The sequence below is a fragment of the Anthonomus grandis genome, chromosome 1 (genome assembly GCF_022605725.1).
Source record: "Anthonomus grandis grandis chromosome 1, icAntGran1.3, whole genome shotgun sequence".
Classification (NCBI taxonomy): Eukaryota; Metazoa; Arthropoda; class Insecta; order Coleoptera; family Curculionidae; genus Anthonomus; species Anthonomus grandis.
The window spans coordinates 55,988,716-56,004,085 of NC_065546.1; the positions used below are offsets into that span (position 1 = coordinate 55,988,716).

General features: G+C 33.2%; 1 protein-coding gene across 3 annotated transcripts in view; it reads left to right on the forward strand.

The window, feature by feature from the left end:
* LOC126735276 (protein alan shepard) overlaps window positions 1–15,370 on the forward strand; it is a 198,170-nt gene that overhangs the window by 27,975 nt on the left and 154,825 nt on the right. The window contains exon 1 of one of the 3 annotated variants that reach the window (XM_050439232.1): window positions 748–1,139. The exons of 1 other annotated variant lie outside the window; for it this stretch is intronic. In XM_050439232.1, coding sequence (XP_050295189.1) covers window positions 1,068–1,139 — 72 coding nt within the window. In that variant the 5' untranslated portion in view covers window positions 748–1,067. Of the gene's footprint in view, window positions 1–747; window positions 1,140–15,370 lie in introns of those variants that run through there. One more of the 3 variants, XM_050439226.1, reaches the window with a different exon arrangement.

Genomic DNA, 15,370 nt, shown 5'->3' on the forward strand with positions numbered 1-15,370 from the left:
GTCATAAAAAATTTTTATAGAAATTTAGCAATACAAAATAATGCTATTCTACATCGTAAAAAATTTAATAATTAGCCAGTGCGTGCATGATACTCTAAATTAATTAAAAAAAAAAAAGCTCTCTCCAGTAAATATGATTTCAAAGCAAATTTAAAAGCAAATTGCGAAATCGAGGAAAAGATGTCAATGATTTAATTTCCAAAGGCAGATAGAAGAAATAGAACTTTTTATTAATTCTGACCTTGGGATTGGTACAAAACAAGGTTGGCAGCACTGCTACTGAAATAAAGTTAGTCTGTGCAGATAATTCAAGAAGTGCGTTTTATTCCAATAACATTTATGTCTTTTGTACCCAGTTTTGTATATATTTATTTAGTACTTGTATTTTGGTTTCTATATTTGTGTTTTGCTTTTTATGTATAGTTTTGTCTACAAATTTTTGGACAATAAAGCTTGATTGATTGATTGATGCAGTCCGTCCTTACCCAAATGTTAAAAAGTTCCACTTATTAGGACTAAAAATGATCCTCCGGGAAGGGAGAAGGCTCCGAATGCTAACATTTTATTTTCATAATAAACATCATCATTCATAAATGTGGCGTCGCTGTCTGTCCGTCTGGCTGTTCGTTAAGGGTGGGGGAGGGGAACGCCGGCCGGCCGGCAAAAATGCACACCGCTAACGCGCATTTGCCGCCCGCGACGCCCTCTACAGTCGGATAAACAAAAACCGGGGCCGACGACGACGACGTCGTCGTGACGGCGAAATATTCAAAATGGTGTCCGATCGACGACGAACGACGCTCGAGGGGAGTGGCGAATGAAAATCCATTGTGGACGCGATCGCGGGCCAATACACCCGGTGTGTCCCCCCCACCCCCGCGACTCCGATATACTACAACACATAAAAAAAAGAAAAAAATATAATTATTTTTTTCGAGTGTCGCGGAATGACCTTTAAAAGTAGTGAACGATGACCCGGAGTTAAATTAACAGCGCGCGCGACACACCCCGACTTATTTTTATTGATGCAACCTGATCTGTGATAATTCTTTCTACTATTTACCAGTATGGCGGTCCGTATGGATAGTAGCTCCAATTCTGGACCTAGGAATAAGATTCATAATTATAATAAAGTTACGGTAGGTCTTGCCCGATCCTTATCTTCCACCCTCTCTTTTTTTATTATTATATGTCCCCTGTTTTGATTGCGTAATGGGGGATGCCAGCGACCCTCTCATCGTACTACGAAATTGACTATTTAATTATTTTCCTATTGTTTACATGCTAAACATCTAATAATCACATATAATTAACATGGCACGAATAATAAAATTAGTCTACGTGTTATGGCGTCGCGACGACGACGCTCGTGGGTGTCAATGCATGACGTCCTATCGGAAATCGAACTAGAATTCTGTTTGTTGCTGAACCGTATAGATCAGAACATAAAAAAATATGTGGGGCGCCAATTAGTCTGCGGGTTTATGTGACAGTTAACATATTGTCATTCATAAGAGAGTCGTTACATAGTAAATCTGTTAGCGATATCTCCTATTTTCTAAATTTTTAGCAAATCTTACTGATTATAGGATTAAGACCTTGGATCAAATGTCAGATAACATTAGATCCAAGGTTTCATTGCAACCATTCATTTGATAAATAAATTCATTGTATATATATCAGTCAAAATTGTCTCTTGGCAGTAAATTCATTTATCAGCTATCAAAACAACAATAACTCGTGAAATGTATCAACTCATTTTAAAAAATCTCCCTCGTCTAGATCCCTCTTTATCCTTTAAGGATATGCGCATGCGTGATTCATAGCCGGTTCGGAATTTATTTTAACCGTGAACGATCCACGGACTGTCAACATCTGAATTTGTTTGGGTTAGTATAGGTTATGTTTTTCGATTGTTTTGTTTAGGAAGGAGTTTTTTTTTCTTTAGACGGTAAAGATTTAAAGCAGAGAAATGGCCAAGAAATGCTGTAATAAATTTCAGTAGCTATTTAAGCAAGAAACTACCCATAAAACCTTAGAACGTTCTTTGAATGTTGTATAGAAGTAGTTCATGCTAAAAAAGATCTATCTAAAAGCATACTATTCGGTCCTCGTCAACAACAGAATGTAAACAAATTTTAAAAAAAAACAATAATAATAAATAGAGGGTTTTTTGACATGGAATCAAATCCTGAGGCGTATATCTAGGGTTGGGTTGGGTAAAAGGATCTTGAATTTGTCCAAAACTGTCACCGCGACCAAAGCTATTATTGAATCCAGGACCAGATCTGATTTCTAGAAGCGTTTAGATACTAAACCAATTTCGGTAAATCTGATGGCGTGACGTGGCAGTTGACAGATGTCATTCATACGACAGCCTCTTTGCAATAAATGAATCTGTCAACTGAGTCCGTCATTTGTCAAAGAGATACTCATATATTTGACATATGACATTCATATAAAAGACTATCTTTACAGTAAATGCATCTATCAAACAAAATGTACGTAGTCATGTAATCTTACTAAAGAAAAAAACACTGTTATCCGACATTTAATTGGTTCTACTTTATCGTTGGCGAAAGAATCGCTATCGCAATTTGCGCCTCGCATAAGATTGTCCGTTGGATCCGAAAAGAGAAAAGTAATTATGAATAGAACGAAACTATCGATCTCTCACGCCACTCATCATTAATAAACTGCAAGTGCGGCCCAAGGCGTAATTTCTACTTTACTATACGAAGAGCATCCGGGTTCGAACAACGCGATGTTGCAAAATCACGCTCCGTATCAAAAAGCCTATTAATTTCTTGACTTTTATGAAATTTTTTTAAAAATATTCACGAAGAGTTTATGCGGTCAAAAGTCACTAAAACGGGAACCACATAACCACAAAACACAAAAATTTAAAGAATTGGTGGTTGCGTACAAACCGATAGAAATTTCTGTGACAGATTTGGTAACGACCTCAACGCTCGGCAACGGAAGTTATTACAATTAATTTGACAGTTGGACATTTATGCTTGGTTAATTTGACCAATCAGGATGACAGAAAGGCTAAATTAAGGCGGTAAAATCAAATTTCATTTGATAAGAAATTTCATTAGTCTCTATTAATCGCAATATCGAAAGAGCACCAGAGTAAGATAATTGTGAACATCATTAAAAATTGTCAATTTAGCACAGATGTAGTTTGATAGCAGACGATGTTTTAATTTAAAAATATACCGGGTGTTTCAAATTTGAGCCACATCATTGGGATTTCGGAAACGGTAAGAGATACAGGGTCGGTTAAATTGGGTCAAAGTTGCGTATTCTTATGCTTAACAAAATGCCGTTTTAAAATTTAAAAAATTCCGACTACGTACGAAGTTATTCGGAAAATACCGAAATTTTGGAAAATCGTTTTTATTTTTTTGTGAGGTTATTTGAAAACATATTTTAAAATAATTGACACTTTATTATTGTCACTTTTTCTCCTCTACCAAATGGCGTCGTCAAATTTAAAATCCGACGTTTCGTCTTTTGGCAACCATCATCAACTTTATTTTTTTAAATACGGCCCTGGAATTTTTTTTACTTATTTTAATTCCCCTTTTTATTCTTAGAGAAATGACATATCACATAGTTTAATTTTCCAATATTTTGATGTTAAAAATTTACTTTTATTAAAAAAAAGTGAATACTGTCCTGTTGTTTGAAATAAAAATTGTCTTGATGTTGTTTTTCAATCAATAACATGGTAATAAATTCTTTAAATTTGGATCCGGACCAATTATCAATTTCTTGTAATACTTTTCGTAATAGGATGATTGTACATCTAATGAAGCAGCAGGGTATATAATTTAAGTTCTTCTTTTTTAACTTTTTGAATGGTTGTTTTCTTGAGTAATTTATTACAATTTTTGGTTGGGATCATTTTATTTATTTATTTATTGTCTGCAATAATTTTTCTATTTTTTGTTATTTAACAAAAAATTTAATCTGTTTTTTTGGGTATTTGCAATGTGTATTGTTTTGCTTGATGTTAAACTGTCAAATTTAGAATTTAGAACTCTAATATGTAGGTTTATTAGGTATATGATTAAAGAAAAAGCTGTATTTAATCAGTTATTAGTTAAGCGTTACTGTTAATGAGCGTTACTGAAATTACCATTTTTTTTTAATGAAGTGTGGGGCCACAATGTTAAAGACCAGAATCTGCCATGGCAGAATTCTGAATTTGTAGTTGAATTTGTTTTTAATTCCTGGTAAAAGTTATTAATTGTGCGCCTTATTATTGGAAAATCATCAAAGTCATTCTTAACAAAAAAGCGAGATTTTTTGTTAGGTGGTGGCACAAGCACATCATTTGGCCTATCTCTATTTCTTTCCTCATCTTGTTTGTGAATCTTCTGTATAGTGGAGAGACGTCAGTGTACATGCAAACACGATCCAGTTTTCTCTTTAGAGGAATTTTAAATGCATTGTTTTGAGCTTCCTCATCGCAACCTCTATAAACATTTGCAACAATTTCCATTGATTGCCCGTTTAAATGTTTTCCTTTTAAAAACCTATTTCCTTCCATCATAAGGCCAAATACAGCTTTCCGTAGACAAACCTACGTACAAAAAACTTTGTTTACAAAATTTAATCGGCTAATATAAAAATTAAAAATATTCAGTTTTTTTTATGCTAGTATTTTTAGTTTACTTTTTATTTTTATTTTCTTTTTCAGTAAAGTCAAATCATACTTGCTGTAAATATTATATTAAAACTGAAGAAGATTATATCAATTGTCTATAAAGATAACAATACAAATTAAAACTAAATACTCAAAAACTTAAAGACAAAACGTTACAAGAAATACAACAATAATAAATGATAGAAAGAACCACAAACGCCAACGTTCGTCCATATAATCCAGATATTAATGGAATCCTCCCTACGCCTATGCGTAAACTAAACTTGCAGAAAACCGAAATAAATAGAACTTTATTAATTATTTATATAATTATTTATTTAAAAAAACCCCATCGAGAACTCCACCGTTTATCGCCTGTTGACCAATCACGATGTGATATTTCTGTATTTAATACATAGTACGCTGGCAAAATGAGGCTTTGTTGCCGCCTCGTGAATAAATCTGAGTATTTATAAAAGGGACATAATTTGTTTTACAATGTATTTACAATAAACTTAAATAGATACATTACTACAATTTTCGAAGATAAGAATATATATTATGAGATGTGAATAATATAGTATATTATATACAGGATATTTAATACTTAACCTTAGCGCAAAGAAATATTAACACATATAAAAGGATTTGGCGAGTGACAATCTGGCAATATCTCAGAGCCATTTAATTTTTTTGCCCGCCTTCTTTTCGAGCGTAAGTTCTCAGTTGCTGGACAGTACCTAGGACGTTTAACATAGACACAAGGATCAGTCTCATAGCTCTATTTTGTACTATTTCAAACTGGTTTATTATATGATTGGGGTAAATTAAATGATAATGTCGAACAGAATTGCAGATGATGCTGATTTCATTCTACTAGTAGCAAAATATGCGACTCACTTTTGAGAGCTATTTGCCACTTGACGAGTCAGATCTACTTTGATACGCCTATAGGATTTCTTGTTACAAGTAAAATAAAATTTGTTACAATTTGTAAAAAAAAAGGGCGACGCAACATTGTAGTAAAAAATAGAAAGCCATTTTTTACAGCTAACCTCGAGACTCATTAATTGTACAGGGTGTCCCATTTTGGGTACTTTTGCGGGGTATCCCCGTTATTTTTAACGTTAGCGTGATGCGGTTTTCGCGATAGTGTGCTACATTTTGGTGAAAATAACGATGCCGTTAACAAAAATTCCAAAGCCGTCTTCGACATTTTGGGACCCCCCTTGTATTTCGGTTAATCTTTAACTTATCGGATACGTAAAAAAAAAAAAAAATGTATAGATTTTTTTCCGTAGAATGCAGTGGCGAAGGTTATTTTTCAAATATTGATATTGTAAGTATTTGTTTTTCTCTTTATTTGATAAATTCTTTGAAAAATGTATGCAGCGTATGAAAATTACGAAAAATATGATATGTTGGTATGTTTTATACAAAGTAACGAAAATTCTGAAGAAGCTTCGGCGTTATATTTTCAAAGGTAAGCAAGCGATAATGGGTACTAAAATTTAAATTACGATTATAAGTTTGTGTTTGTTAGATATCCAGAGAGGCGACAACCCTTTATTGAGATATTTGCTTGCTTAAAAGCAACTTTAGTTGAACACGGAACCTTTGTTCACCCGAATCCGAAAACCTATAACAAGGAGAATAGGAAAAGAAAATAAATAGATGTTTTGGTATATATTGAAGCAACACCTTCGTCCTCATGCAAAAAAGATATTGGTGTATCAAAATAAGTATCATCCGTATAAATTTAGTATTGTGCAACAGTTGCATCCTGGCGATGCTGAGCACCGAGCACTGTTTTGCCGGTGGTATTTACAACAAATCGAAGCTAATGATTTGTTCGGCAGACTTGTTATTTGGTCAGATGAATGTTTTTTTTCAAGTGCGGGCATTTTTGTTCGAAAGGGCACAACAGGGACGTTTTGGAGTTGGAGTGTCTCGTTTTATTTTGGGCAGAAAAATAGTTTATCGGATTTTTGAAGGAAGGTCTTACAGCACGTAGATACCTAGAAATCCTTGAGGAAGTTATTCCTGAACTGCCAGAAAATATTCCGCTAGCACGATACAGGGTGTCCCAGCGAAAACGAAACAGAGCTATTTTCGGTATGAAAAAAAAAATTTTTTTCATAAATCTCGGACACGTCGATGTTATTTTTGAGGGGGACAACTTTTCCTTACCAAGGCACCCTCATACCAGCAACCCCCTTCGAGGGGGTGGAATCACCCCTAAAATCCTAAATGGAAAGAGAGGTCGTATGATACCTTATTTTAAGACTTTTTTTTATTTTATTTAAAAGACCTTTTTAATTCTGAATATCACTGCCAAATTTGAAGTGGCTAAAATTATTTCTCTGGATAAAACAGCTTGTCAAAATTGCGGAAACAGCGAAAATGAAAAAGGTATTATGGACTCTTTTTTGGATAATATTTTTAAAAGAACAAGGAAATCCTATTTTCGAAGGGGTCACTTATTAATTAAAAGAATACCTGGAATCCTTTACGAGGGGTTGAAAGCACCCCTTAAATCTTAAACAGAAAGAGGGATCGTGTTATACCTTATGTTGAAAGCGTTTTCACTTTAAATTTAAATGGTGACTTCTGAGTGACTGATGGATTTCTTCTGGATATGAAAGCCAAATAAAATTCTGGAAAAAATGCTTTAAATAAACCTTTATGCCTGAAACCCTTTTTTACAATTTTTTTTATTGAATCATTAAAACATGATTAAAAATTTATTACTATTGTTAATATTATTGTTATTACACCTTATCAGCATATCATAAATAAAAACAAAATACCAAATAAAATCCAAACACAAGTATTTGAAGAATTTATTTAGCTTGCTAAATATCAATGGTACTTTTTTCATAAAGCAGCAATTATTTAAATAGTTTTAAATTATTACCCAGTCTTTTACGTGTTGAAACACTGTTAGCAATGGTTTATTCTACTGCAGAGAGGGTTAAGATGATAGAGTTTTTCTTTCGGCTTTCGGCATAACAATTGTGCCAATAGAACGGTACAAGAATTTAATGACCTTCATCCAGAAAAACGAGTCAACAGAAAATACGTTCTAGAAATAGTTGCTAAATTTAGGGAATCTGGCAGTGTCTTAAATAAAAAGCGTGAGGTTCAAAATGCTGTTGTTGTCAATGAAGCAATGCAAATAACTGTCCTAGGTCAACTTCATGCCGAGCCAGGAATAAGTGTCAGAAAATTGGCGACGAGTACAGGAGTAAGCAAAAGTAGTGTTCATAGGATACTTAAGCATAATAAATTCCATGCTTACAAAATTCATCTGGTGCAAGAACTGAATGAGGACGGTTTTGACAGACGAGTGCAATTTTGTGAATCGCTTAGTGATATCATAACTGTTAATCCGCGTCTTATTTACAACATTTGCTTTTCAGATGAATGTACTTTTTTTCTTAGTGGCAACGTAAATCGTCATAACTGTCTCTACTGGTCAAATGCAAATCCGGGCCAGTTTCGTGAAGTTCATACCCAGTTCCCTGAGAAGTTAAATGTTTGGGCGGGAATCTTGGGCGGCTCCATTGTTGGTCCGTTTTTTCTGCCCGGAAATTTGAATGGAGAAATGTACCGAGATCTCTTGGAAAATGCCGTATATCCAAGAATAGTAGAAATAATGGAAGGCGGAAATCATTCTGATGATGTCGTTTTCCAACAAGACGGAGCGCCTCCACATTATGCTGCTGGTGTGAGGCAATATCTTGATGAGATATTTCCTGATCGTTGGATTGGAAGGAGAGGACCTTTTATGGAATGGCCAGCTAAGTCACCCGATTTAACCCCATTACATTTTTTTTTATGGGGGCATTTAAAAACAAAAGTTTACGCTACCCAATCAGACACCCTAGAAGACTTACGCCAGAGAATTATAAATGAGTGTCAGATGATAACACCTGAAGTTCTACAAAACGTCAGGCATCGTTTTGAGCAAAACCTGTATTCCTGCATGGAAGTAGGCGGGGCACAATTTGAACATTTAATAAATTGACGTAATTTAAATAAACTTGTTTTATTTAAAAGACACAAAAGGAAAAGGGTAGGTATTTCTTATCTCTCCACTTTTACTGGCAGTAAAGATTGTATTTCTTGCTATTTTTATATCCACAAGATATCCATCAGTCACTCAGAAGTCACCATTTAAATTCAGAGTAAAAAGGCCTTCAAAATAAGGAATGGCACGACCCCTTTTTCTATTTAAGATTTAAGGGGTGCTTTCAACCCCTCGTAAAGGGTTCCAGGTATTAGGGTGGCCTCTTAATTAATAAGCGACCCCTTTGAAATTAGGACTTCCTTATTCTTTTAAAAATATTATCCAAAACAGAGTTCAAAATACCTTTTTCAACATTTTTTTTTCATACCAAAAATACCTCTGTTTCGTTTTCGCTGGGACACCCTGTATAATGCACTTTACTTACAACAAGATATATGGTGCTCCTAGTCATATTCAAGGCTAGTAAGGGAATTTCTTGAGACTAGTTTTCCGCAAAGATGGATATGTACCAACGGACCTGTAAGATAGCCTTTCAAAATCTGCGAAGGAGACCAATGGTTCTATTTAAAGCCATTGAAAGAATCACAAAAATGTGCCAATTTTGCATTCGAGAGAATGGTCATCGCCTTTACATTACCTTTAATTTTTTTTTCTTTTTATTAAATACAGTTGAGTTTTTTGTTTTGTATGTTTTGTTGCTTTATGCTACAAAACAAGCTTATGTTGTAAAAATTGGAGCTATACTGTTGTAGTGTATTTTTTTTTAATAATATGCTTTTGTCTCAATAGGTATATTTTGATTGCATCCAATGTATTTGCAATGAATCAAATTCTTTGTTAGTGATTTGTGTAAGTTTTATCTTTGTTATTGTTATTCATGGCCTACTAATAAATGTATGTCGTTAATTTTAGATAATTGTCATTTATTTGTATGTCTCTTAAAAAAAAAGTGCATACCATTATATATTTTTGAAAAGGTAAAAAGAAGACAAATTTATAAGTGCATATATATACAGGGTGTTCCATTATAATAATAATAAAAAACATAAGTTTGGCTTTTTTTTTTGAAACAATTTATTTAACCACAATAATACAATGTATAACGAGTTTTAACAATTTCTCCAATCAGTGTTTGAAAACACTGGCCCCGAGAATAACAAAACAGTAATTAACTATCTATAGTAAACAAATGTTGCAATGTTGCTTATAATTTTTTATACATAAATTAATTAACATTTTTTAAATTTTTTAATTTTTTAACAAAAAATCTATAGTTATTTATATCTTTTATACAATGAGGTAAACTATTAAATGTTTTAATTGCATCTGTAATTGGATTTCTTAAACCTATGTTAGTTCTTGTAGAAACTTGATAAACATTATTTAGTGATCTTGTTTGATGATTATGTACATTATGGTAAAACATAATATTTATGTTACTTTTTTGTCTGTTGTTTATAATTTTATATACAAGTTTACATTGTTCTATCTCCAATATCACTTTTAATTTGTTTAAACTTAAATTTGAATAAATTGTATTAGAACTTGTAAGCCAATCAAAATTAAACAAAATTTTCAAAATTTTATTTTGCAAAATTTGAGCCTTATTAAAATTAACTTCACCGCACATACCCCATACTGGCAAGAGGTACCTAAAATGTGTGAGAAAGAAGGCATTATAAATTTGAAATTTACTTTTTTCAGACAAATAATCTCTACTCCTATATAAGGCAGATAGCATTGGAACTGTTTTATCAAAAATTTTGTTTAAGTGTAGTGACCAATTTAAATTTTCATCTATTTGCAAACCTAAATATTTAATATTCGACACTTTTTCTAATATTACAGTATTAATATTAACATTTAGATTATTGCTGACTGACTTATTTTTTTGTTTGAATATCATGTATTTGGTTTTCTTAATGTTAATTTTTAATTTATTTGAAAACAGCCATTTAAGATAACGGCTTATACCTGAAAAACAGTAAATATTAAAAAAAAAAATCTACGCCACTGCATTCTACGGAAAAAAAATCTATAAAACCGTTTTTTTCCATATTCGATAAGTTAAAGAATAACCGAAATACAAGGCGGGTCCGAAAATGTCGAATTTTCAAAAATATTTCGGCCTATATCTTAAAAACTAAGAGGGCTTTGGAATTTTTGTTAACGACATCGTTATTTTCACGAAAATATAGCAGACTGTCGCGAAAACCGCATCACGCTAACGTTAAAAATAACGGAGATACCCCTCAAAAGTACCCAAAATGGGACACTCTGTACCTTAGGTAAGCCTTAAAAGTGTAATTAGGACTTGCTCTCAGGTAGTTGCTCCTTTAAAATGGCCTATTGTGTGACTTAAAAAATGATTTATTTTATCTACTTAGTTAGATAAAAAACCCGCATTGCAATAAATGATGTGGCACTCGCCCACCCTCATATTATCCCTTAAGGCTCCGCATCACGGCCATGCGAAAATATCATTTTAAGGGTTTAGAAATCCGGGTATAATTTGAAAACCGTTAGACTTTTTGACTCAATTTTTTTTTTATTTTATGGATAAAGGATCAACACATGTCTGTAATTATATGAAAGTCTGAGGATATGCCTAGAAATATATGAATTTGTTAATCAAACATTGTTGATCTTCAAACGCCATTTAAGAGTAATTATACATTTTAAATTAAGTTTAAACATAATTATAGACATCGACCAAACCTTTGTCTAAAGGCTAGTCAAATTTTTAAAAAAAAATGTTAAACCATTGCTGAAATATTCGCGGATTTCGAGAGCCTTACAAGTGCATTTTTACTAGCAGCGACGTGGCGGCCTCTGCTGATTATGTGAGTACTTGATACTTGATGAGATGGGTGGTTTTCAGGTTCGTATTCTAAATATTTTATTTAAATTTAAATATAAGAGTCATATTGGAATCAGATCTATATGTTAGTAAAGGCATATTTGAATCAACTAGGTACCCACTATTTTTTAAGGAAAAAGTTGTGCTCGTGTTTTGATTAATCATGATGACTTTATGAAAATGGCAGTAAATTAATTTAATAAATGTATTAAATTAATTAATTACGCTGAGAATAAAAATTCAGATTACTAAAGCCTATTAAATTAAATCAACACTATTATTAAAATAGCCTAAAAAAAACAGGATTGTTATTATTCCAGTTTTCTATCAATCTCTCTTAAATTCCAAATTTCTTGGATGGTAAAAATTATACGAATTTAAGGGTTTTATTCTCTATTTGGCAATTCTTAAAAAGGAAGTGATTTGAAAAAAAGGAACTTATTGTAGTGATTAGGAATATTTAGGAATAGAATAATATACGGGGTGACAATTTAAAAACTTGAAATGACCATTTATATTGGGAACGAAAAACTGGAATAAAAAAACGCTCAAAACGGTTCCTATAACACGAAGGGGGAACAAAAAGAAGCATATTATCCCACCCTTATCTGCACCCCTTGGACAGGGTGAGATACACCCCTGAAATCTTAAATAGAAAGGGGGGTCGAATAATAGATCATCTTGAAGCTTTTGAAAAATGCTTTCCAATGATACCATAGAAAGCCACATTTCAGGAAATTGATGTCACTCGACTCCCCTTTCTATTTTAGATTTTAGGGGTGTATGTCACCCTGTCCAAGGGGTTGCAGATAAGGGTGGGATAATATGCTTGTTTTGTTCCTCTTTCGTTTTATAGAAACTCATTTGGGCGTTTTTTTATTCCAGTTTTTCGTTCCTAATATATGGCCATTTTAAGTTTTTAAATTGTCACCCTGAATATGTGATACTTTATTATATTTTATTGAGAAAGAGAACTTGCTTTTTAGTTAAAATCACTATTTAATAGTTTGTGTCGATCTACTGTGTATCGCAATTAGGTGGTTCGCCCTTGTTTAATTTTTAGTTTTTTGTTTCTTTTTTTGTGACAATGGTTCGAAAATTGCTTTAAATGATACCACTAACAATACTTTTCTGTTTATTTTGGTAGAAAATAACATTTGAAGAACAACATTCTTGCGTGTTTTTGATATCTTTATTCTTACAAAATTAATACCCACATCATGCTTTTTTTAAATATTTGACTTTTAATCTAGGTAAAAAAATAAAAACTATAAGCTGGCATACAATGTTCTCTTTGACTGTTCACAATTTTTTTTTCATACCTACCTACCTACTTGCTTGACTCCATTGTTATACCTTCTTCTTATTTTAATATCCAATTCAAATAGATACTTTGAATAAGAGTTTTTATGGTAAATTTTTTCGATTTGGTATAATTGTAAAATGTGATGATAATGAAAATAAAGACCAATATCTACAAGCTCAGGTAAATAACATATAACAATTTCTTTTTCATATTTTCGCAGAATACATCGTTTTTTAAAATAATTTCCTTTTTAATGCCCAAAGATGTCCAAACTGCAAAGCAGCAGTAGGATCTCCCAGTTACCAACAATTGGCCTTGTATTTGGTAAAACCATTTGTGGTTTTTATTAGTTTCTCCGTTTTTCTTCCAAAATGATATTTTTCTTTGCATTATCGCATCTTCAGGGGTGAGATTTTTAGCACTAAAGGGGCATTTGATTTCAACAATCCCCTTCTTCCCAATAAGGCCATCGGGAGTCGCTGCCAAGAATGAAATATTTTCGCTTACAAACAAGCCACATATCTTCTCATCAATTAATGTTTCTAAAACATTGATTGCCCGTTTTTCATTTTGTTTGCCCCACTCAATGCTAGCAGAATGAATTGTTTTTGGGTACAGAAGTTGTTCCACGAGCTTTTTTGTATCGCCGTTGCTTCTGGCACTAAATTTAGAGCAAATTGCATAGTAATTTGATGCCGTAAGACGCTTTCTTCGCTCTAAGTGCCACAAATCAGATTGGCTCTGTTCCTTTGTGAACTTTTCAATAAATTTGATTTCTTCTGCATTTTTTTAAAACTAGCTAGAAAATCTTCTTTTTCTTTTTGCAACTCCTCAGGTGTTAGATCAGGCTTTTGACATTGATCACCGTAACTGCTATTAAGTCCAGACTTCTCTTTGGCTTGGAATACAGCTGTATAAACATTTTTCCCTAGTTGAGTGGATCTAAATAAACAAAACAATATTTGATCAAATAAATTTGTTTTTTTTTATTTATTAGTACCAGATAAACCCAACCAGGACCCAACCCAACTCTCATTTGAAATTATCTAGGTAGTTTGTCCCTCATAATCTTCTAAAAAGAACCCAGAGCTCTATTACACAACACACGCTCTATTTTAATTAAATAAAATTCCTGAAATATATTTCCTGCTTTTTTTATTGGTTCTTCTCTAAATGAACAATGCGCACGTCATGATTCTGCCAACATAGTGCTTTGGTGCGGATCGTACTTTTTTTTATTTCTTACCAAAGAGCAATGGTAATTTAAACGCACATTAAAAATTATAATTATGCAAACAAAAAACATTGTAATTACATATATACTTACAATCTGTCCTTTTTTCAGACCTGGACGTTTTCTAACTGCATTTAACCTAAGTCGGCCTTAAAAATCCTTTCCTTTTAGCATCCATATTTTACAAGTATTTAAAAAAAAATACTAGTGAAAACACAGGAACACTTTTCAGTTTTTCAGTATGTAACCACCAAAGTAAAATGCAAAAAATGATCGCAACGAAACCACACGGCTACATCCCGGAACTATCACGCACTAAACAAAAAAAAACCCAAAATGCATATATAATAGCAATATTAGGTAGTAATGCAGGTATATAATTATACTTGCATAACCTGCACCAAATTTATGAAGGCCAACCCTGAAATTACATCGGATCCCGGCGTAAGAGGATGACTGAAATTTTATCAACTGTTCTAAAATAGACATATATTATTACCGCGTCTCTCACCGCTGCCCCTCAGCTGTGTGGCTAGAAGATAGGTAGCGGAGCCTTAAAATAGTCATCACCGACCTCCCCCTAATAATCTCACTTCCGGATGGTCGTTTTTTTTTTTTTATATTTTTGGTATGGCCTTATGAGAATTTTTAAAACGAACGTCTGAAATTCCGCGCAAATAGATAAAAAGGGGTCGCAGGAGCGGCATGCGAAGCGACCAAGAACAACCAAAGCGGAATGTCCGGTATGCGATTACAGTAAGTGACATAGATGCCGGCCGAGGTTGTCGCCCATCGGCCATTATTACTTTTATTCATCCTGCTTGCTTTAATTTTCGTTTTATTTCTTATGCACGAACGCATGCATATAACGCGACTGGCACGGCACTACTGGGCCAACGGATTCAATGATCCGATCTTATGATTATTCAGATTATTCGTGATATTCATAAGATTTTATTGAATATTGGAGCAGGTCATTATACGAATCCTTATCTGGGAAAAAAAAAGGTTTTATGGACGTAATGAGTAATGCAGATAAGATGGTAAAAGGGTGGGCACAGATAAACAAAAAAAATGATTATTTTCGGCAAGGCTCGGTCCCATCATCATCATCATCGTCTGGCATAGATAAACAAAGATTTGAATAATGAATGTAACAGATGTGCATTTAACTTACATCCGGTCCGTTGTAAAGGGACTCAGGGATTAAGTAAGATTCGATAGGCGTGCACCCTTTTTCTTAAAACGTGCGTGTTGTCAAACTTAAGTTAATGGCA